The following is a 24795-nucleotide window of genomic DNA, read 5'->3' as shown; positions in this document are numbered from 1 at the left end:
TCAGACCCCATTTTACTAACCCGCATTGTCAAATGTAAAATACGCACCTGGCTTTGGCAACGAATGTAGGATGGACTCGGGCAGTTTTCCCCTGATGAGTTCCACGCACTCACCAGGGAAAAAACCAACCTGTAATAAGAACAAAAAGACAGGTGGGCATTAGCCCAAGCCCAGAGCCAAAGGGAAGGTCCTCTGACACCGACACAGGGCAACTGTTTGCATCCAGAAGCCATCCTGTGCAGGCAGAGCAGCTCCAACCGGAGATTCCCGACTCTACTGAAGCTGTGCTCTCTAGTCAAAAATGTGTGCCTACCTCAAAGCCACGCTTGCCTCTCCAAAAGGGGCTCATCTCCTTTGGTGGCATATCAACAATGCACACGATGTCTCCAACCTGCAAAAGATTGAAACATCAATCCCAGCTTCAGCACAGCTAAAACAAAAGCCTTCTTCTACGACACAAAATATGAGAGTATTCCCGAGGCATTCACACTCTATACTAATTCTGTGTACAACAACAAGGAACGCCTGGAACTGCTTACCTCCAGAGAGAGCTCATCCGGCCCCTGGGCGACGTGGCTCCTAATAACATGGGCTGCCGCAATCGCTGGTACGTTTAAAGATGACATAGCACGCACCAGCTGCGGCTCCCGCATGTTATCAGCCTGCAAAACAGAGCACAGGCCGTGGTCAGGAGATGAGGACAAACCAGGAGGATTTCAAGGTGAGGAGCACATCTGCAAAGAAAGCTGCAGCAAATGCGCTCCGTCCTTATCAGGAGCACTTCAGAAGGAGCTGCACGTCTCATCACAGTTATTTCCCTTTCTGGCGTGCATTGCCAGGCCATGCAAAGATGCATCTCTCTCTACCCAGACTAATCAGCAATGGCACTGGCACAGACAGGTGGCCAGGCCCTTTTTGGCCCATTCTTTCCTGCAGGAGAGTACACCTGCAGCTCCTTCTAATGGCTCAACACAGGGAAAAAAGACTGGCCAGAGCTTCATACTGTACCTCCGTCGCCGCCAACTCAGGCTCACGGCTGATCCCACTGCACGCAGCACCCATCACAGCAAGTGTGAACAGCTGGAACAGAGCAGAAACACACTTCTGTTTTCTCTATTCACACAGCACAGTATGGACAGACTTCTTCAGAGCTACCCGCGCATACCCTGCGGCAAAACCATGCGGGGGGACAAAACATGGCACGTACCTGGCAGTGAGATCACCTCAAGCTATCTGCAGCAGTTCCTTGTCGCTTTGCTCGGATGAAATGAGAGCAAAAGCTGCACCGAGGCAGTGGGCGGAGGGTGAGGAGAGGAGAGAGAAAGAGCAGGTCAGTGAGCAGGGCTAAGACAGTCATGGAATAACACACACAGCACAACTGTCCCACCCACTTGCTGCAAGACATGCTGAGTCTCAGGCTACGTGATGCCTGTCCGCCCAGCAACTTTACAATGCTTCCACTACTGAGCAAAGACAATGGAAGAAGCACGGGACAGGTGCCAACTTTACTGATACCCCCTTTGGAACGTGTGTACCGGGGAAAATTACGTCTGATGGTCAAGAGTAAGCAATACGGTGCTGTGAGCTCAAACAGCCAGCAGTTCTCAACACCTCACTGCCCACCCATCCATCCCACGTCAGCTCAGCTTACCTACAAGCTGCTGCACACGAAGGTGAGAAGAAAAAGCACTAAAGATACTAACTAAAGCCACTAACTAAAGGCACTAACTAACTAACGGCACTAACTAATTAAAGGCACTAACTAACTAACGGAACTAACTAACTAACGGCACTAACTAACAACAGTAAGTAACTAACAACGCTAACTAACAACACTAACTAACTAACAAATCTAACTAACTAACAAAACTAACTAACTAACGGCACAAAAGGCACAAGAACAACAAGACAACCAACCACTCTGACCACTAGCTCACCCACAAAGGAACACAGAACGCACCGCTCCTCCCCTCATTCCAGCCGCTTATGACATCACCAACGGCCAACAGCCTGGTCCACCATGACCCCCCACAAGGCGGGGAGCCAAGACCACGTGGTCACATCTGATTCCAACACGGCACCACAACATTCCAGGACTCAGTGTGGGCTTGGAATTCTATCCTGGTGTGGCAGCGCAATGGGAGGTGTTAGGGCACAGCTGAAGAGCTGACAGACAACGGACGTTTCCAAAGGAGGGTGCCAGATTAACTCTCAGCATTCTCTTGCGGGGCTCTTAGGAATGCTTCAAACCCATTTTCACTGCCTAGCTCATTTCTAGAAAGTCCAGTTGAGAAATGCTCACTTTGTCTGGGGAACGCCTCTATGCATCATGAATGAAAAATAAAATAAAATGGGCACGCGACCCTATGAAACTTACCTCTCTGCTCTTGCTGTCAGCCAGACACCTCAGATGAGCATGACGTGTCCCTGCTCCTGAATGAAGATTCACCCAAGTCTGTGTTCCTCTCTGCTCCATCTCTGGCTCTAAAAGAAACACAGACAGAGATGATTACAAGATCCTTTGTGCAGACGAAAGACAAGGGTGCACACGAATTCTGTTTAGCAAGAAATACTACATTCCCAATGGTAGTATTTGAATCCTCCTTTGGGTCTGGAGCTCAACAGGTCAACACATCAGAAATAACACAAAGTGCATCTGGAAGACGTGTCTCAAAGCCCAGAAAATCCAACACGGGAGGGGGCTGGACAGTGGACCACAAGTGTCCATTTCCATTGCAGCTCCCTGTAGAGAACAGCACCAATCAGCAGGCGTGAATCAATTCATTCACAAGCTGCACAATGACTCTGTTCTTTACATGATAAAGAAACACACAGAGATTCCTGACCAAAAAGTTGGGAGTTAATAACGACCAAAGAGGTTCCTGTTCCTACGCCTCATCCTCTCACCCCAACTCCTGGGTGATGCCCACAGGCTTCAAGTCAGCTCTCAAATCCATTGAACTCCAGTCACAGAACTCCATCAAGAAGGATGTCACACATGTGACACTTACATACATTTTGCATCAGAAACAGTGACGCCAGCAGGAGCAGAGAGGTGACTGTCCCCCTGTACTCAGCACTGGTGAGGCCACAACTCTAATTCTGCGTCCAGTTTGTGGCCCCTCACTGAGAAAAAGACACTGAGGCATTGGAACGTGTTCAAAGAAGGGCAACAAAGCTGGTGAGGGGTCTGGAGCACAATGGGGCCATATGAGGAGAGGCTGCAGGAGATGGGAATGTCCAGCCTGGAGAAGAGGTGGCTCAGGGGAAACCTCATTGCTCTCTATAACTTCCTGAAGGGAGGTTGCAGTGAGCTGGGGGTCGGCCTCTTCTCTCGTGTCATTACTGATAGAACTAGAGGGAATGTTTTCAAGCTGCGGCAGGAGAGGTTCAGGCTGGACATTAGGAAATATTACTTCTCAGAAAGGGTGGCCAGGCACTGGAATGGACTGCCCAGGGAGGTGGTGGAGTCACCCACCCTGGGGGTGTTCAAGGAACGTCTGCAGAAATCCCTGCTGAAATCCTGACCTCTGCCACAGGTGGCTGAGTGACACAAAAGCTGTGTCCTTGGTTCCCGGCCTTACCTTCACATGCTGTTCATCTTGCTCTGCAGCTCCTGTTCTGAATAGTCTTCTTATATTCCCATGTGATGTACCCTGAAATACATCATTTAGTGAGTCTGAACAAAACATAAGACATTAATTGGAACTGTGAAGAAATGTTTTTTGCACTTTACTTGGAGGATGTTACATGCTATACCTTGTATTCTCAATTGTAACACATGATTTTTTATAAAAAGAAACATAGCAAGTCAGCTCTTCAGTGTGCATATTGATGAAACTTGGTGAAATACAACTTTAGAAAAAGGTAATTTGAAAATTTAAATATTCTTATCAGAATCTCTGCTATTAGTTACCGTTCCAATGTTCTGATTTGATGATGATTCTCTCAGAGCTGTTTTGTCACTCGCCACCTCAAATGCACTTCAAGTGCTTTAGGAGCATCACTGGAATTTTGAATAAACTCGATATATTTTAGGAAAGCTGCTACAGATGCACGACTGCAGTACTTTGGAAAAATATAATCTTGATTGAACGCTGAACAGTGTTATTTAATTATAATCCAGGTAATTAAATTAATTAAACCAAGGGAATCACCTCCCAGTCAGTCAGCTCCCACCAGGGAACTCGCTTCCCTGCCAAGCAGATGCAACCAACACAAGCTGCTACATCACTCTAGGGCCCCACTGAGTCTTCCCAAGGGGTCTCCAAAGGCTTCCCTGTTGACTTCTGGGAACCTGGAAACACTCACATGGAAACCAGTGCCCCCTAATGTGCCCCAGAGGTTTCTCAGGGCCCTGCAATTAGCTCTACAGACATCCAGACATGCCCCAGAGCAAGTATGTGTGCTGTAGGGAGCCCAAGAGACATTCCAGAGTATGCTAGTACTCCTCAGTGCGCTCAAGGGTTCTTCACCTGTCTCTAAATATGCCATACTTGACTTTGTTTTCTCTTCTGGAGCTTAGTTCTCAGCTTTGCTTTCTCATGCCATTTATCATTCAGTTTAGAGATTATTTTAACTAAAATATTTTAATCCACCATATTTTCTGAAAACTAAGAATTGATCCCGCTCAAGGAAACAGAAGAGAAAAACATCACCCACAGGCTGCAGATATTTACCTCAACTTCTCTACATGCCATCCCCAGTGTGCTTTTCAACTCACCTTGCACAGTGACCCTGGCTTTTGTTTCAGAGTCCTCTGTCTCACAGGTGTACTCCCTGCTGTCCTTGGCGGTAGAGTCATGGATGATCAGAATGGCCCCAGTTCCCTCCTGCTGCAAGTCGTACTTCTGGCTTTTTCTGATTGCTTTGCCATCCTTGTACCACCTGATGTTCACATCTGTTTTCGACAGCTCACGGCTCAGGCTGATGTCCTGCCCTGCTGCTGCTGTCTTATCCTCCAGCTGTTTTGTTACCTCAGTAGGTTTTTCTGAAAGAAAACATGCTTTTTGAGTAACATACACTTAGGGTAGGATGCCTCTCTCAAAATACACGCATCTACATGCTGGAGAAAAGTTAGAGAGGCACTTGCAACAGACGCCATCCTACAGCCAGCAGTAATCTGTAAAGTACAGACAATAGAATTCCAGGCACCATTAATTCTCTCTTAAATCTACCCCATTGAGGATGATGAACCATGTCTGAAAACTGCCTCTTCCTTCTCTCCACTGATCACACTGGGAGCCTCAGATGATGCTCTCAGATGCACATGTTCTAGATAGGAATTTGTTGTACAGCTAGATGATGTGAAGGCCATCCCTTCAGCTTATACTTAGAGGATATTTGCTCCCACAGTTCCCTCAACAGATCATTCCTGATTTACTGTTAATGGAACAAGCTGTAGTGAGATGCCCATTTCCAACACTACCCCAGTGCTTTGGGTAGTTCTCACATTTGTGTAAAATGTTTCCTCCTTTTACTTATTTTTAAGAGAAATTCTCAGTGCTTCAAGGTTCAAGTAGAAGGTTGCTATTCACTTTAACCATATTATGAGTTAGCTCTCATGACAATCTTATCAGAAGACAGTTGAAGGAATCAGACCCCAGAATCTCTCCCATCTCATTACCTTTCACAGACAGAGAGGCTTTGGAGGCTAGACCACGGGCAATAAAAACGACTTCCCCAGAGTCAGTAGGAGTCACACTTTTGATAAGGAGAGTCTCTTACCAACCCATGTTATAAGCTTTAAATCGCCCACCACTTTCCACTCTGCTTCCATTCAGTGTCCACTTGAACTCATCAATGCTTTCATGGGACAGAATGCATTCAAAAGTGCAATCTTCTACCTCCTGGATTTCATTGTTTTTCAGCCGTTTGCTAATGCCAATATTCAGCTCTGGAAGATAAGAGATAGGTTAGTATGAGGTTTAGATGGAGAAAAGGCATTCGTGACCAATGTGAGTAGCAGTACTGGTGTTTGAACTCAGGATTTGCAGATCATGGCTGCGTTCCTCACTGATGTATTCTCTAAGACATTCTCCTCTCAGAATTACCAGAAAGCTATAAAAAAAAAGAGACGTGAATCTCTTGGCTTTGCTCTGGAAGAACTACAAGGAGAGCAGCTCAGTCCATGGAGCACAATGAAGATTCAATGAGCTACAGAGGGAAAAACCTAACAGAGAGGACAACTCTAGGATGCTGCGTGAGAAAAAGGGTTTTGCCTACGACAAGACATTAAATGTTTCTATTAGCTAATTTGTTACCATCCTACCCCTACTGGTGTTCAAACCATTTCTCCATTTTAGGGATGTTTAGAAAGGAAACATTTCCAGGACATTCTTGACGTTTTTTGTGATTTTCATGGCAAAAGGAGATACATTTACTTCAAAAGCAATGGGAATTTTCCAGACATCACTGCGCTAAATTGCAGAAATACAGTTCTATTGTAGAAACTATTAAGGCTCGTGGGGGAATAGGTGTAAGACATAGTGACCACACTGAATGTGCTTTTAGCACTCCTTCACTTTCCGCAGTACTTACCCTGAACGCCGACATTTGACTTGGCAACATCAGTGCCAATATCACAGGTATAGAAACCTGCATCTGGCTTCTCGAGGTCATGGAGAAGGAGACATAGGGTCTTCCCAGACTGTACCAGCTCATACTTGTTGCCAGAAGTGAGCACATCACCGTCCTTTTTCCTCACTGGTTTGACCTTCTCTTTAGAGACTTCACATTCCAATTTAATCACACCCCGCTCCTCACCAAAAACATCATCCAAGGACTTCATGAAGACAGCAGGCTTCTCTGCAATTAAACAGGCAAAACAGAACAACGTGATACAAGAGTTGAGACATTTCCAGTTGCTTCCAGCTTTTTAAGGAGAGATCAATAAATCTTTACCAGTACTGACAACACCAATATAGAACCTAAAGCGGTTTCATGTCTCTTGACAGAATGCGCTTTAAGGAATTCTGAACTAATCAGTAGGAGAATACAGGGAACAGGAGGGACAGCCTGCATTGCTGTGGGTGGGACTGATATCATATGAAGTTATTGGGATGCAGCTCTTCTAAAGCTGGAGAGCTGGCATTGCCCTCACATGGAGCAGAGCTCATACAGCAGGCCACAGGATTAAGAGGATAAGCTGATCTCTCCCTGCAGTCATAAATCCTTGGAGACAACAGCATTGACACTGCATGGCACTGAAGCAGTAAAAAAACTGCTCCTGTAACTCTTCTTGTGTTAAGTAAAATGATGATAAAAAGCAATGGAATGCTTTGGCAGGACACCAAAACCATCCTCCTTCGTTGATATCTGCTGCAATGGAACCTTCCACTGGAAGAAAGCCCCTGATAACTTGTCACCCCAGAGAGGTGAGCTTTAGAAGCAGGATTGCTTCACAATAGAATGAACTGGAGCTCCTTAGCATCTCTTACATCCAGGAGGGTTGTGACCAGACCCACCTATCACCTTCAGGCGCGCGCTTTCTGACACCTTGTCTGACTTCACTGTCACTGTGCCAGCATCTTCAGGCTTAACCTGACTCATTGTCAGTGTGCAGCAACTGCCAACGTTCTTGATGTCATTGTAATTGTTGGTGTAAAGGAGGTTGCCATTCAGGAACCATTCCACGTCCTCGTCATCATGGGACAGCTCGCAGGAGAAGACAGCAGAGCTCTCTTCTTCAGTTTCCACATCATGCAGGTGCTTCGTCACTTCTACATTGCGGGCTGTGGGGAAACAAGGTGAACTGTTACAAAAATAAGAACCTTAAGAAGAGAAATCTGAGGTGAAATAGGACATGGAAGAGGCCACCCTCCATGCTCATACCTTCAGCTGTCAGCGTGGCCTAAGTCTCTGCAATTTCTGCCTTGCACTTGTACACACCAGCATCATCGGGCTTCAGCTTCAGAATCTTGAGCTCTGCTGAATGCTTATCCCTCTTGATCTTGTACTTCTCAGAGGGCTCGATGGGTGGGTGGCCCTTGAACCATTTCACAACCTTTGGAGAAGGCCTGAAGTCACAGGACAGGATGACAGAATGACGTTCCAAAGCTGTTTTGTCCTCCAACTTCCTGGTGATTTGTAAATGGTAATCTGCAAAACAGGGGTGGAAGAGAAAAAAGGATGAGGACAATTGGAAGAAGAGGAAAGTCTCTTGCGTGTATTCCATTCCAATTAATTCCATGTTCACAATTGTTCTTTGAACCACTCTAAAGATAAAACAAACGATTGCCTATAGGGAATGCCATTGACTACATTTCTATAAAGTAATACTGTATATTATCTACTAAATGCAAGGTCCAGCTCTTGTTCTGTGCTTATTAAATTGCTCCCAGTTGAGGCTTTTTTTCAAATAAGAGTGAGTTGAAAATAAAACAAGCACTTTAGGATGTGAATGGAGACTCTTACGCTGGGGACAACAGCAGATAAGAAGCCTGGAAGTTTCCTTCAGATGAAATCAATGACAAACTGCATCAAATTTAGGTGCTACCAAACTTAAACTTGTCTAGTTCAGAAATACAATTAATTCCACCTGATTTGACTTCTTTGGTATAGCCAAGGACAAAACCTCAGCTCTGTAGGTCTGAATAGTAAGCACATCACAACTATTCCAACAGATCTTTTACTGAGATGCAGCTGTCTTATTTAGTGTCCAACGACTTTTAAAAGGAAATGGAGCAGACCCTCCAGAAAACACACAATATTTCAAAGACTCCAGTGAAGGAAGACTGTACGGTAATTAATTCTTCATCTTCATGATGTAAATCAAGCCAGGATACGTTACCTCTGATGAGCAGATTGGCTGTGGATTTGGATTTGCCAATTGAGAACTGAATGGTGCCTGTCATATCAGTGGTGGTTTTCGGTATGGTCAGCCGGTGGATGGTGCCTTCTTGCTGCATAATCAAGTTTCTGCCAGCCTGTAAGATTTCTTCACGCAGATACCACTTGGGAGGTTTCGTAGAAGGAATGGATATCTCGCATTCAAATTTGGCTTCTTCAGGCTCAGTCACATCCTCATCACACAGCTCCTTTACTAGATTAATGGATTGCTCTTTAAGAAGGATGGAACAAGAGAAAGCAGAGATTTAGAAGGAATATAAAAAACCCATACATTATCACCCTACTTACTCATGTCAGCATTACTGCACATGAACACTACACCTATCAGCTCAAAATGCCTTAAAACATCATTAAAAAAGTAGTAGAAAGGAAAGTTGTTAAGAAGTCAGACAATAAGACTGACAACCTGAAGAGAGCCCAGATCTTCTGATTCCCAGTCCAACATCCAAATCAAATCATGACCTTCCCATCTCGATATCAAACTCCTCGCATTACGAAATGGAATAGAGGATCAGTGAAACACAGACATTGATAATTACTTTGGTTAAATACAGCAACGTAGCTCTGAACAACAAGTTTTCTCCTAGTAAAGGTCTCTGTAGCTCAAATGTAATGACTCTACTTAGGAGAAATTCATTTTCCAGGATGTTCTTGCCCTTATAATTGTAACAGTGGCAAAGCTGGGGACTGAACTCTTGAGTACTGTGCTAACTCAAATGTCTCCCTTTTCTTTACCACACTTAACATCATATATATACCCTAACATTGTATATATTAAAAAAAAAACACAACCTGTGCTCATTTCAAACATACAGAGAAGATGAAGAAAAATTCAAGCTATGTTTTTATTCCTGAACGTTCAAACACAAATCTGAAGTCTAAAGGTAGAAAATCAACTTCCTAAGAAAATCGCCTGTTTTACTTAGCAAAGTAAATACCAAAAGACAAGCTGAATATTTTGTGGGCAGAAAGGCAGGTAGGTTGGAGCTTTTATTTCTCTGAAAGGTCATGGTGGTGTTTAACTTCCTTGACATTAAAGCAAAGGATGTTAGCTGGTTTATAACATAAGATAATTTAAGCAAAATCGTCATCAGAAGCATAATTACCTTTCACTGTAAGATGGGCACGAGATTCTGCCTTTTCTGCTACAGATTTTATTTCTGCGGCATCCTTGACTTGGACACGTGTGTAAGTCAGCGAGTAGGTCTTTCCTGAAGCAGAGAACCACAGAGTCACTAAGGCTGGAAAAGACCACTAAGGTCATCTAGTCCAACCGCCAACTCATCCCTACCAAACTGTGCTCTTGAGAGCAAACCCACAACTACACTTGGCTTCCTTGAGCAAAGAGCTCTGAGGCACATGGCCAGGCTGAGCATCATCCATCTGGTTTCACAGCATCACTGCCTGTTCTCTCATGTCAATGAAACCAGCCATTCCCCCACATCCACATCCCACCAAAGCTGCTTAGTGTTCCCAAAGCAAATGCTCACCAGTTGTTTCCAACTTGAAGGTCATCTTCTGGCCAGCAGCCTCGCAGATGTATTCTCCAGCATCTTTCTTCTCCAGCTGCTCCACAACCAGACGCCGTGTTTTGCCCACAGATTCCATTCTGAACTTTCTGGAGGAGGCAAGCAGTCTTCCATCCTTGGATCATTTTACTTAGATTGGATCCTGTGCTACTTCACAGCTGAGGGAGGCACTTGCTGCCAGGGCAGCACTCAGCTCTTTCTGCACCTTCTCCTGGTTTATAAACACAGGTTTTGGCTCTGAGGGAAGAAAAGAAAAAGTATTGACTGAGGGACTGAAATGAGACCATCTTGCAGGTTTGTATGAACAGGTTGGAACAGGTTTAGGTTACCACTTGTGCCCAAACTAATAGCCTTCACTAGAGAATATCAGCTCTTCTGTTGAAACTAAGTGTCAAATCTAGGCAAGAAAGAACCTAGGAACTGAAGGAACCAAGAGGGTCCTTGAACACCAGTCCCATGGTTGCAAGTCACTATGCAAACATATTGAACCCAAAAGAACATCTGTCCTGCAGGCAACCAAAACCTGAGTTCCTTTTACTTCAGACCCACTGTGAAACATCAAAACACATAAACGTGTGATAGTCAAAGCACTGGCTGCCTTTTCATGACCCAGAACAGTACTCCTGGCTTCCTGAACAGACTCCTCATGGCATCTACCATTGCCACAACTGTGACTGTCAAAGACACAAAGGAAATATGCTCACCAATGCAGTCCTTTGTTCTTTGTGTGTGATTTGCAGATATCTATTTTACTTTGAGCTCTGGGAATAGTCAGCTCTACCAGGTCTCTTACTGTGAGTAGCAGACTCACCTATCCAGATGCAGCCTCCAACATAAAGGCATAGGAAAAAGGCAGTGTACTACTAGGAGAAGTTCCTGCTTCTCCTACCATGAAAGGCTGCACGTACAACATGCACTCCAGCCTCACTGCACATACTTATCTTAGTCAAATGTTTCGGTGAACAAGAATTACAGTTTGGGATCTCAGGCACAGGAGAGATTTGAATAATATCTTGAATATTGCTTCCATTGTACATATATCAGTAATTATTATTCTACAGACAGACTGAAACAGGTCTTTGTGCCATACTAAAACCAAATACTTTCTACAAACCCAGGCAATCAAGTCTAGGGAAAAAACCTCAGCACAGACTACTGCAACTGGATCACTGTATAATAGAAACTAGATTTTACTTTACTGTTCTCTGCTGTATATCAGACAACACCTGTCTCACCTGTGACATGAATCTTGAAGGTGAGTTTCTGGCCAGCAGCCTCGCAGCTGTACTCCCCTGCATCTTTCTTCTCCACCTGGCTCACCACCAGCCGACGCTGTTTGCCCTCTGACTCCACCTTGAACTTCTTGCTCCAGGTGATCAGTTTCCCCTCCTTGTACCACTTCACCTCCATCTTCTCCTGGGCCACCTCGCAGCTCAGCGTGGCATTTTCTGTTGGTGCAGCCTTCATCTCCTTTTGTATCTTGTCCTTCTCTGTAAACACGTCTTCTTTCTCTGCAGGGACATCACAAGAGTCACACAGTTTTGCTGTAGTCTGCTGCAGAGCTTACTCCAGTTGCCCGTTTTCATTATACTTGCACTTCACAGGGAGCATCGTGATGCCTCACTAAGACAGGAAAATACTTTCCCCTCTATTTTGCCTTGGGAAATGATAGGCATATCATTTCATGTCATATCATATCATATTACATATCATATCATATCATATCACATCATATCACAAAGCTAAACATTTTGCAGTCTGATAGCAGATTTGGACATGAGATTTAGAACACCTGCATGCACTGCTGAACCTCCTATCTTATCTTTTTTTCTTCTGATGTCTCTCTACATTTCCAGTAAATCAGAAGGGAACGGCCCTCTAGAACAGGTTGCCCAAGGAGACTGTGGATGCTCCATCCCTGCAGGCATTCAAGGCCAGGCTGGATGTGGTTCTGGGCAGCCTGGGCTGCTGCTTGGCAACCCTGCACATAGAAAGAAGGGGGTTGGAACTGGATGAGCACTGTGGGCCTTTGCAACCCAGGCCATTTATGAGTCTGATTATTGGCATTTTCCACCTAATTGTGTCACTCAAATTTTGTAACCAGATCTCTTCAAACACCTCCCCTTTTCTCACTCCTTGCATGCCTGGTGTGCTCTTGCACTGTAACCCTGCAGACACCAGCTGACTACAAGAGCTGCACAAGTTACCCTCCTTCCCTATGGTTTGTTGCAGTAATTCATTCCTGGATGTAAATCACATGTAGAAAAGTGTTGCTATGAGACTAGATGACAGAGAAAGTCCTAGAGCCAAAATGTTTTGCACCAGAGAGGCTGTCAGTTGATCCTCCAAATGCAAGACACACCAAATGAAGCGTTCCTTTATCTCTGGGATTCCAAGCATTTTCTCACCTCTGACTTTCACTTGGAATGTTGCTTTGTCATCTTTTGTTTCACAGCTGTAGCTCCCTTGGTCTTTCAGGGTCACATTTTTGACCATGAGGTTGCGGTGCGTCCCCTGGGAGATGATGGTTGTCTTCTGGTCCTGCTTCACCTCTGTTTGATCTTTCTTCCATACAACAGCTCCGCTTGCAGCTGACACCTCACACACCAGCTCCAGGTATTCAGAAGGACTGACTGATATTTCTGGAGTCATTTTGGGCTTGTTGACAACATTAATGGCTTCATCTGAAGAAAAAAAGAGAAAGTGGTTTACATCCTACTCAGGCTTATTCAGCACAGCATGAAGATACAGTTAGAACTGATTGTAATGTCTCTGCTCATTACATTTGGGTGATCGAGTTTCACCTCTGGAGATACTCACATACAAACGTGTGCTTGATTCTCCTGTGTAAGGAAAGAGTAAGTTCTATGCAGACAGTTCTTATTTCTTTTAATCAATTCTGTATTCTGCACGTGTTCTTCTGTAGCTAAAATGAAGGCAGCTAAGTAACGTGTTTTCAATGCATGAACAAACCTATTCAACACCTTGTCTCTAAGCTAACAAGCAGCGTTTGATGAGCACATCAGTATTTCATGCCCTTCATTCCATCCAGACAGAACCTGCCTGAGGAGCAAGCTGATGGCTGTCAGCTACAGGCAGACCAAGCTTAGTATTGCATTTCTTACAGCAACAACTGTTGCTTTCAGTCACTGGATATACCAAGGCCAATTGCTATGCCAGGCACATTTATGGCATCAGTGAACAAATAATGCATTAAAAATTGTAATAGACAGGAGCCATCTATTCTTTTAAAACTAGGTGACCAAAGAAGAACAGCCCCTCTAGAGTCAAGCTGTTTAGAACTAATAGCATCAATCAGTATCACATAGATAGATTACTTCCCTGCCCTAAGACCATCTTGTGACCATTTGGTGCTCCTAATTAAGCCCTCTTGATGGCATTTTGTCTGAGCCATGTGACATTTTGTGATAGGAGTTACTGCTAGTGTTCCCTTTACCCTACACCAAAGTAGGAGGTATCCATTCTCAGGGAATCATGCAGGCTTCCTCTGTATTTGATGCTCAGAGACAGCCCCAGAACTTTTTAAATCTTAGCTTAACTCTCATCCAATAATGTTCATCAAACAGTGCAACTTGTCCTTTGGGGATGCCTTTGTTCTGCATCCACCAGTTCCAACGGAGTCTTCTTGGCTTGTTTTAGATCAGTTTTTCAACAGATAAAGAAAGGGGCTTTGAATTACAAAGTGAAATTGCAGAATGCATGATTCTCAACCAAACAGAACGGGAGGTGGGATGCAGGGTGAATACCTGAGCCAACACCACCTGCAAGCAATCCTTCAATATCTTAGGAATCTCTAGCCATCCCAAATCCAGTGTTGGGCTTGATCTATCATCTCTGCTGAGTTTTTAGCTAGCTGATGGTGAGCATCTTGGTGGAGATGGGTGAGCAGTTGGACTAGAGGGTCTTAATCAACCTTAAGGAGCCTGTGATCAGAGGAATGTGAATGTGCTGTTAAAGGTCACAAGAGCTGCACTGCAGCATGAGCATACACAGCAAAAGGCTTTCAGTAGAGCTTCAGTTCATAAATGAGGACTGGGTTATGGAAAAGAGGTTCAAGATAGAAACCAGAAACCAGATCTTAACGCCAGGTTCTGTGAATGCAGCCAGTTGAATTTCACAGATATTGACTTTCAATGACAATTTCTTGTGTTATTTTATCCTCCAGCTCCACCCTGAACAGGAACATGTCAGTGACAAGCATTACTCCTCCAGGCTTGACCTGACAGTGCTTTACTTGCACTATGAGCTAATGGCTGTGCTTACAGCACCTCAGGGAGACACCTCAGAGATCACAACGTCCTTCGGGTACAGCAGGAGACACTCAACTCTCCAAATGTGGAGTTTAATTTGTCAAAAGAGGAGACTGGATTCCCATGCTAAGAACTTAGGACCGTTTCAGTCATAGGTTTAAAGATGATGTAAGTGCTGAGGCAATTCATGAACTAGAAGAATGAAGCCCAGATGTCAGGGCTCAAGTCGTGACTCCAGTTGTCTGTTTATGAAGTTTGCCAGTGCTGAAACAAAATATGGGCACACAAAATATGTACGATGGTAAAGAACTGCAGGGACATTGCTGACCATGAGGCATTCATTTATCATAAGGCCAAACATACACGTTTAATCCTAGTTCTAATTGCTAGATTCTAATTCAGAAGCTGGCAAATTGACAGCTTTTATAAACCACGTACCAGATTACCTTATCTCCACAAGTTGAAAGACATACACTGTACAGGGGACAGAGCCAAAGGAAGAAGCCCAGGGCTTAAAGAAAATGTCTAAACTCGGAAAACTGAGGAAAGAATTGGAACAAGCAAACTAGAAGGAAATAAATGGAGGGTGTTTTATTACTGCATTGTAACACCCTGGAAAACAAATCGAGCCTAAAAGATGGAGACAACACTTAGGACTGAAAAGAAAAACAGAATTCCTTTATGGAAGTTAATTGGAGCGCAAAAGTTAGATGATGAAACTGGCCTCTATTAACACACAGTGGAATAATTGTAGTCACCTCACCACTGCTGGATGTGAGCCCAGCCACACAAAAGCAGCTGCTGGTTTTCACTGCAGATACTGCAGGAAGGAGGAACAGCCTCCGGACTGGACCAGCTGAGCGTGGCCCTACCAGGATTTGCTCCAAAAGTCTTATTACCAGTAGTGCTTCCTGCTGAAATACATGGGGGTCCTCCTTTGATTCCAACCCCAACCCACCCCACCATGCCCCCTGATAACATCCATCAGGGCCACATCTCCACAGTTCCTGAACACCTCCAGGGATCCCACCACCTCCCTGGGTAGCCTGTGCCAGTTAATTCTGAGGGCAGACCTGCCAGTATGAAATATTATGCTAACGTGACAAAGAGGGAGAAGAAAAGCAAAATTAAGACTAGCTGACAAGCCTTGGCAGGAAGTTCTGCTCTCCATAAGTTTAGTCCCGTTATTCAATTCTGTTTGGAGCTGTCTCCATGCCTCTCTGGAGTTTGTTCATTGAGAAGAAGCAATTAAGTAAGCTCTCCAATGCCAAAGTGCATACACTACTCTAGGGCTTTGTTGTTTCTCCATGGATCAACAAGGGTGACAAGCCAGAAGAATATGATGAAGAGCCTCATGCATACTCAGTGTAAAAAAGAACAAGGCAATTGTTGCTGGGAAGAAGGTGCATTTGCATTTGTGTCTTCTGCAGAGGGTACTGCAGAAATGGAAAGTCTTCCACTGGAGCAAACAAAGGGCTCTCATTTATTGCAATCAAGGCCCAGCGTGTGGATCTCGGAGATCAGACCTACACCCTGCAGCAAAACAGAGACCTGCGTGGGAAAGTTCAGTTTCTCCCTACATCTGTGTAAGAAAAAGCCCACCATGGAATGACAGCTAAGTAAACATCCCTGTGACTCATCACAGGTCTCTTCTACATGTCAGTGCTGAGCAATTCAAGATATTTAATTTGGTCTTCTTGCCAGATTTACTAAGTAAAAATCAACCAAACATCTCCTTCTACTGATTAAGAATGCTCTAAACATGCTTCTGCAGAGGTTTCCACCCAGTGACAAACAGCTCCTCCCATCACGAATGTTTATTTGTTATATTTGGTCATGCAAAGCTGATTGATAGAGATATTATTGGAATGACTGCTTCCCTACTTCTAAACTATTCCAGTGCAATCAAAAAGGCTGTCTGAACCTGGAGCTGAAAGTACTGCTCTATGGTGATGCAGTGGTAAACCTGGTGACTGAATGCACTGGCCAATAGCTGTGAACTGCAGACATTTATCAGCTGGCATGAAGCAATCTGGTTCAGATACCAAGCAGCTGGGTAGATTGGCTTACCCTACACTCTGTGCTATCATGTTTAGGTCATTACCAGGACTCACATCAGTCCATGGGATGCAATTTCAGGTATTTGGTACAGGCAGTGAATGCCTGCAGCCCCAGTTCTAATCAGCAGATCACAGCAACTATGCCTTGACTGGAAGAGGAAAGGAGAAGGATCAAAGCAAATACCTCTCACTCTCATCTTGGTGCTGACATCAACATTTTTGGCAACAAATTTCACTTCTGCTCCATCATCGTTCTTGGTGACGTTCTTTATCATTAGGCTGTGAGTAGTTTGGGTTCTCTTGATGATGCAGGTCTCGCTTTCCTGTAAGACTTTACCATTGATGTACCAAGTGCCGCAACACGTTGTTGTAAGGTCAATAGTAAACATGGCATTCCTTCCAGGTACAGCTTCACCAGTTGTTAGTGGGGATTTCACAGCCAGGACTGGTTCTGAGGAAGAACAACATGGATGTCTTAATGCTCTTTAGATGCAAGTCTGGTATCTCATTTAGAGATGGAAGATTAAATCATAGGTACATTTCTACTTCTCCCTTTGCATGAGTGCTGGAAGAAGCACTTCTATGCTTCAAATCTGTTACAGAAAGTTCTGCCTCTTGCACATGTGAGATATCAAAAGATAAGGATATTCATGTCTCTGTCACAGAAACAGAACTTGTATCACTTTAGTGGTAGGTGGACGTTGATAGGAGATAGGAGAACTAGGAATAAGGGAAAGCCTTTGGTGTGTTAATGCACTACTATCCTTCAAGTCAAAGGAAACAACTTTAGGGAACCAACACAGCTGCTCAGCACACACTGACCCATTTCCATTGGGGCTTTTGTGCTTACCAAGGTGCACGCTCCCTGGGAATTCCAGAGACGGGCTCTGTCCATGCGCATTGACTGCAGACACTCGGAACTGATCATCAGCCTCTTCAGACAGATTGCTCACCGCGAACTCTGGGACGGGGACATGAGACTCGTGGCACCTCACCCAGGTGAAGCCAGTTAGTTTCTTGCCTTCCACAATGTAGCCATCGATTGGAATGGGGCGTTGCATCTTCGGAGGGGACCATGCCAGCATCACTGAGGTTTCTGTTTTATTTTTCACCACGGGGTCAGCTGGGGGCTGGGTGGGAGGTTTTCTGGGAGCTGAACAGAAAGAAATACAGAAATATTAGCATAAGGTCATTTAAGCTGGAAAAGACCTTCAAGATCAGCAGACTCAACTTTCAGCATGACCTACTGAGTCCCACCATTAACTACTGTGCTACCTGAGGACATACATGACAAGCTTATTCCTGCAGGTATTTGCATAGTGAATATATTCACCCTCTGGTTGCTTTGGAACATTTTAGAGGTTAAATTCCCATCAGACTTTTTCACTGTGTGCAGCCACTGATACAGGCAGGAGGCTGGGAGTTACCTGATGGGCTCTAGTTACAGACTACTGACACAGTAAAGGATTGATTTCATTTCATTTTGGCCATCAGAAGGTATGGTGTCTGCTTTAAGTCACCCAATTATAATTTAAGACTCCAATTATAATCATATGGAGAACAGTGCATTTAGGAGAACTCATCTCATCTTAATAAACCTGAATGAAATCACAGAATCATAGGATCACGGGAGGGCTTGGGTTGGAAGAAACCATCAAGGTCATTAAGTTCTAAACACCCTGCCATGGGCTGGCTGCACACTAACAAGCTCAGGCTGCCCATCACCCATCCAACCTCGCCTTCAACACCAAGGACAGGCATCCACAGCTTCTCTGGGCAGCCTGAAATGGAAGCAATGAGCCACATGTTGAAGATACTCAAATATTCATGACTGTAGGGAGCCAAATACTCCATACATATTGCCTGCCTGGTCAATGGTATTAAAATGCCAACAACAGACTCATCCAGCTCATTGAAAATGGTGTGAACATGGCGTACAGGATTATTCCAACAGCTAGTTAGATCTGAAAAGAGTAAAAATAGGAATTCTCAATGCGATACAGTTTTCCCTCATAACATAAATAGACGCATAACTGTTTTGGGGTGCACTGTTACCAGCCTGTCAGTTGCTGTTGGTCAGTGCTAGATGCCAAAGGTCCCACTAACACAGCATGAAGCCGAAAGCTAGACGCTGGAATCAGATCTCCTGACCTTACCATCAGAAATTGAGATGTCATATTTTGCTCAGAGGTGCCTGCTTGGAGGAGGGACAGTTTCCGAGCTTTTTCTACTCCAGGATCCAGCTCAAGATTCAGAATTTAAACAGCAGTCAGAAATTAAACTGAGCTTTGTCACCTCCATCAAATAGAAGGAGTGGTTGGGTTCTACAGCTTTCCAAATCACTTAGAAACTGGCACAACAATCAGATGCCTACCTTTTCTTTTTGAACTTGTTAATACATAGAGCTTAATAGCATCAGAATGCCCCAAGCACTTCAGATAACACGACAGCTGTAAACCCTTCTTTAAGGATTCCTTTGTTTAACCACTGAGTAACTGTAATTCAGTGGTGCTGGTGGGAGAAGGGAAGTCCTAATCTTCCCAGATGGTGAATAGAGTTGATGTTCACATGCAGACTGGTGCTGCAGCACAGCCAGAAACCACTCATTTGGGAAACACAGCACCAAGAAAATAACAGGAATAGCTTCATAAAATCAGGCAGCTTCACCCAAATTTCCGTCTGATCATCACAGTGGCCCTCCTTTGGACCCACCCCAACAGCTCCACATCCTTCCCAGGCCTGGACACAGTGCTGCAAATAGGGCCTCACAAGAGCTGAGCAGGAGGGGACAATCACCTCCCTCTCCTGCTGGCCACCCCTTTTTCAGTGCAGCCCAGAACACACATGGATCTATCTTTTTCATATGGATATTCCCATAGATGTACATATATATACCACACCTACACCCCCTTAATCTGCTACAACTCCATTCTCCTGCTCCTGGGATAACGCAGAAGGGCTGAGACCTTCCAGCTGCTTCCACCCAGGGTCACACAGCAAAGCCGACCCTGCAGGAGTCTGCATCATTCTTTGCATGGCATTGCTAAGAGGAAGATCCCCCCCCTACCCTTGGCTCTACACTCCAGCTGCTGTCTGCCATCTGTAAAGCCACCACAGCTCTCCTACTGGAGTTCCCATCTGCACAGTGACAGCTTGGTTTCTTCTTACTGTCCAAACAGCCACAGCCTCAGTGCTTCTCAAATCTCCCCTTTTCAGCTGATTTCCTCTTTCTAGTGGCTGGGCAATTCCTCCCTCTCACAGTCATCCCTCTGCCCCACTCTGTGCCCACAGACCCACAGAGGGCACACAGAGCCAGCCCTGTCCCAGCTGCTGCTGCTTCACATCTGACAGTCTCAGGAGCTGAGATCCAGGCCGAGACAGCACTGCCCAGACATGGTTTGTAGGACGTTTGTGAGAGGAAATAGAAACTCCCTAGAGACCCCCACAGCCCCTGCACAGCTCTATAGAACAGTCTGATAGAACTACCTCTAGTAGAAGCAATCTCCACACCGAGATCCTTTCCCAGTGGCACTCAGCCCTTCAGTGGGGTCTAAGAGAGCTGCAGCCAGACTCAAACACAACTGCTCACACAGCTCAGCTGCCTTCACCTGTGCTCCTGACGCTGACACATTGCAGCCCCACATCCCCCTCTGCCCCCCCACAGCCCCACACCCCCCTGTCCTCCCCGCACTCCCCATCAGCCCATCCCACCTCAGTGCTGCCTCTGTCTCTTCTCTCCTCTCCCCGTCCCAGCGCCGGCCTCCCCCGGCCTCCCATTGGGCAGCGGCAGCTCCGCCGGCTCCGATTGGCTGAGCCGCAGTGCGCGGGAGTGGCCGTTGTGGGGGGGGCAGAGGGGGATGTGGGGCTGCAATGTGTCAGCGTCAGGAGCACAGGTGAAGGCAGCTGAGCTGTGTGAGCAGTTGTGTTTGAGTCTGGCTGCAGCTCTCTTAGACCCCACTGAAGGGCTGAGTGCCACTGGGAAAGGATCTCTGTGTGGAGATTGCTTCTACTAGAGGTAGTTCTATCAGACTGTTCTATAGAGCTGTGCAGGGGCTGTAAAAGGAGCTGAGGGGGACTGTAGGGGGGATATGGGGCTGTGGTGGGCCATAGGAGGACTAGGGGCTCTAGGGGGCTGTGAGGGTGTGTAGGGGTTGTGGGGAGCTATTGGAGGATATGGGCTGGTATGGGGCTTTAAGGGGTGGTGTATGGAGAGATAGAGGGTTGTGGGGGCCTTAGGGTGATATGGGGCTACTGGGGGCTGTCGGGGACTGTGGGGAGGAATATGGAGTTGTAGCAGATTGTGGGGGTGTAGGTGTGGTATATATATGTACATCTATGGGAATATACATATGAAAAAGATAGATCCATGTGTGTTCTGGGCTGCACTGAAAAAGGGGTGGCCAGCAGGAGAGGGAGGTGATTGTCCCCTCCTGCTCAGCTCTTGTGAGTGGGACCTATGTTAGTGGGACCTTTGGCATCCAGCATTGACTAACAGCAACTGACAGGCTGGTAACAGTGCACATCAAAGCAATTATGTGTCAGGATGGGTCAGGAAAATTGTATGGCATTGAGATTTCCTGTCTTTGCTCTTTGGAGATCTAACTAGCTGCTGGAAGAATAATGTACGCCATGTTCACACCATTTTCAATGAGCTGGATGAGTCTGTTGTTGGCATTTTAATGCAATTGACCAGGCAGGCAATATGTATGGAGTATTTGGCTCTCTCTACAGTAATGAATATTTCAGTGTCTTCAACGTGTGGCTCATTGCTTCCATTTCAGGCTGCCCAGAGAAGCTGTGGATGCCTGTCCTTGGTGTTGAAGGCGAGGTTGGATGGGTGATGGGCAGCCTGAGCTGGTTAGTGGGCAGCCAGCCCATGGCAGAGTGTTTAGAACTGGATGATCTTGAAGGTTTCTTCCAACCCAAGCCCTCCCGTGATCCTATGATTCTGTGATTTCATTCAGGTTTATTGAGATGAGATGAGTTCTCCTAAATGCGCTGTTCTCCATATGATTGTAATTGGAGTCTTAAATTATAATTGGGTGACTTAAAGCAGACACCATACCTTCTGATGGCCAAAATGAAATGAAATCAGTCCTTTACTGTGTCAGTAGTCTGTAACTAGAGCCCATCAGGTAATTCCCAGCCTCCTGCCTGTATCAGTGGCTGCACACAGTGAAAAAGTCTGATGGGAATTTAACCTCTAAAATGTTCAGAAGCAACCAGAGGGTGAATATATTCACTATGCAAATACCTGCAGGAATAATCTTGTCATGTATGTCCTCAGGTAGCACAGTAGTTAATGGTGGGACTCAGTAGGTCATGCTGAAAGTTGAGTCTGCTGATCTTGAAGGTCTTTTCCAGCCTACATGACCTTATGCTAATATTTCTGTATTTCTTTCTGTTCAGCACCCAGAAAACCTCCCACCCAGCCCCCAGCTGACCCCGTGGTGAAAAATAAAACAAACCTCAGTGACGCTGGCATGGTCCCCTCCGAAGATGCAACGCCCCATTCCAATCGATGGCTACATTGTGGAACCCAATAAACTAACTGGCTTCACCTGGGTGAGGTGCCACGAGTCTCATGTCCCTGTCCCAGAGTTCGCGGTGAGCAATCTGTCTGAAGAGGCTGATGATCAGTTCCGAGTGTCTGCAGTCAATGCGCATGGACAGAGCCCGTCTCTGGAATTCCCAGGGAGCGTGCACCTTGGTAAGCACAAAAGCCCCAATGGAAATGGGTCAGTGTGTGCTGAGCAGCTGTGTTGGTTCCCTAAAGTTGTTTCCTTTGACTTGAAGGATAGTAGTGCATTAACACACCAAAGGCTTTCCTTTATTCCTAGTTCTCCTATCTCCTATCAACGTCCACCTACCACTAAAGTGATACAAGTTCTGTTTCTGTGACAGAGACATGAATATCCTTATCTTTTGATATCTCACATGTGCAAGAAGCAGAACTTTCTGTAACAGATCTGAAGCATAGAAGTGCTTCTTCCAGCACTCATGCAAAGGGAGAAGTAGAAATGTGCCTATGATTTAATCTTCCATCTCTAAATGAGATACCAGACTTGCATCTAAAGAGCATTAAGACATCCATGTTGTTCTTCCTCAGAACCAGTCCTGGCTGTGAAATCCCCCCTAACAACTGGTGAAGCTGTACCTGGAGGGGATGCCATGTTTACTACTGATCTTACAACAATGTGTTGCAGCACTTGGTACCTCAGTGGTAAAGTCTTACAGGAAAGCGAGACCTGCATCATCAAGAGAACCCAAACTACTCACAGCCTAATGATAAAGAACGTCACCAAGAACGATGATGGAGCAGAAGTGAAATTTGTTGCCTAAAATGTTGATGTCAGCACCAAGATGAGAGTGAGAGGTATTTGCTTTGATCCTTCTCCTTTCCTCTTCCAGTCAAGGCATAGTTGCTGTGATCTGATGATTAGAACTGGGGCTGCAGGCATTCACTGACTTTACCAAATACCTGAAATTGCATCCCATGGACTGACGTGAGTCCTGGTAATGACCTAAACATGATAGCACTGAGTGTAGGGTAAGCCAGTCTACCCAGCTGCTTGGTATCTGAACCAGATTGCTTCATGCCAGCTGATGAATGTCTGCAGTTCACAGCTATTGGCCAGTGCATTCAGTCAGCAGGTTTACCACTGCATCACCATAGAGCAGAACTTTCAGCTCCAGGTTCAGACAGCCTTTCTGATTGCACTGGAATAGTTTAGAAGTAGGGGAGCAATCATTCCAATAGTATCTCTATCAATCAGCTTTGCATGACCAAATAGAACAAATAAACATTCATTATGGGAGGAGCTGTTTGTCACTGGGTAGAAACCTCTGCAGAAGCATGTTTAGAGCATTCTTAATCAGTAGCAGGAGATGTTTGGTTGTTTTTTACTTAGTAAATCCGGCAAGAAGACCAAATGAAATATCTTGAATTGCTCAGCACTGACACAATGATGAGTGCAGGAACAGAAGGTGATACTTTTTCAGAGATCTTGCAGCAAACATTGACCACATTAGCCTGATATCAATTGAAATAACGAGGCCTTTGCTCCTGACAGGTGCTGCAGTGAGATTTACCAATAAGAGCAAAGATGTAGAAAAGATCTCTGCTTTGCTGCAGGGTGTAGGTCTGATCTCTGAGATCCACACGCTGGGCCTTGATTGCAATAAATGAGAACCCTTTGTTTGCTCCAGTGGAAGACTTTCCATTTCTGCAGTACCCTCTGCAGATGACACAAATGCAAATGCACCTTCTTCCCAGCAACAATTGCCTTTTTTTTTTTACACTGAGTATGCATGAGGCTCTTCATCATATTCTGCTGGCTTGTCACCCTTGTTGATCCATGGAGAGACGAGAAAGCCCTAGAGTAGTGTATGCACTTCGGCATTGGAGAGCTTACTTAATTGCTTCTTCTCAAAGAACAAACTCCAGAGAGGCATGGAGACATCTCCAAAGAGAATTGAATAATGGGTATAAATTTAAGGAGAGCAAAACACCCTGCCAAGGCTTGTCAGCTAGTCTTAATATTGCTTTTCTTCTCTTTCTTTTTCACGATAGCATAATATTTCATACTGGCAGTTCTACCCACAGAATTAACTGGCACAGGCTGCCCGGGGAGGTGGTGGGATCCCTGGAGGTGTTCAGGACCAGTTCTTGGGACCAGTGCTTTTTTACATGGTTATCAGTGACACCAATGATGCAATGGAGTGCACCCTCTGCTGTTTGCTGAGTGGTGCGGCTGATGCAGTGGAAGGAAGGGATGCCATTTAGAGGGAGCTGAACCGAGAGGTTGGCCTAGGTGAATCTAATGAGGTTCAACACAGCAAAGTGCAAGTTTTGCACTTTGGCTGGAGGAATCCCAGGCATTTCTACAGCCTGGGAGGAGCAGTCCTTAAGAGAAGACCCCCCAGAGAAGGACCTGGGGGTCCTGGTGGATGAAAAACAGAACGTGAGCCATCAGCGTGCTCTTGCAGCTCAGAGAGCAAATGGTCCCCTGGGCTCCATCAGAAGAGGGGATGGCCAGCAGGGACAGGGAGGTGATTGATCTTCATGATCCTTGAGGTCCCTTC

General features: G+C 45.4%; 1 protein-coding gene across 1 annotated transcript; it reads right to left on the bottom strand.

Moving 5' to 3' along the window:
* Positions 1-8193: 8193 nt before the first annotated feature.
* Positions 8194-10135, bottom strand: LOC146755490 (myosin-binding protein C, fast-type-like). Its single transcript, XM_085525512.1, has 4 exons — positions 10132-10135; positions 9957-10085; positions 8792-9061; positions 8194-8216 (listed from the first exon to the last, which is right to left on the bottom strand). Exons 1-4 carry the CDS (start codon positions 10133-10135, stop codon positions 8194-8196), a joined length of 426 nt encoding a protein of 141 aa, XP_085381638.1.
* Positions 10136-24795: the final 14660 nt, after the last annotated feature.

The sequence above is a fragment of the Coturnix japonica genome, chromosome 32 (assembly GCF_054131305.1).
Source record: "Coturnix japonica strain WE chromosome 32, WE-NBRP24, whole genome shotgun sequence".
Lineage (NCBI taxonomy): Eukaryota > Metazoa > Chordata > Aves > Galliformes > Phasianidae > Coturnix > Coturnix japonica.
Note: the sequence above shows the minus strand (reverse complement) of the source record. Positions and strands in the feature narration are given on the sequence as shown.

Excerpts from the sequence above, each read along its gene's own strand:
- LOC146755490 (XM_085525512.1), bottom strand. Across the intron at positions 9,062-9,956 it reads TGCCCATCTTACAGTGAAAG|AGCAATCCATTAATCTAGTA; the intron begins GTAATTATGCTT and ends TCCTTCTTAAAG. Across the intron at positions 8,217-8,791 it reads AGCCAATCTGCTCATCAGAG|AGTGGTTCAAAGAACAATTG; the intron begins GTAACGTATCCT and ends TTTTATCTTTAG.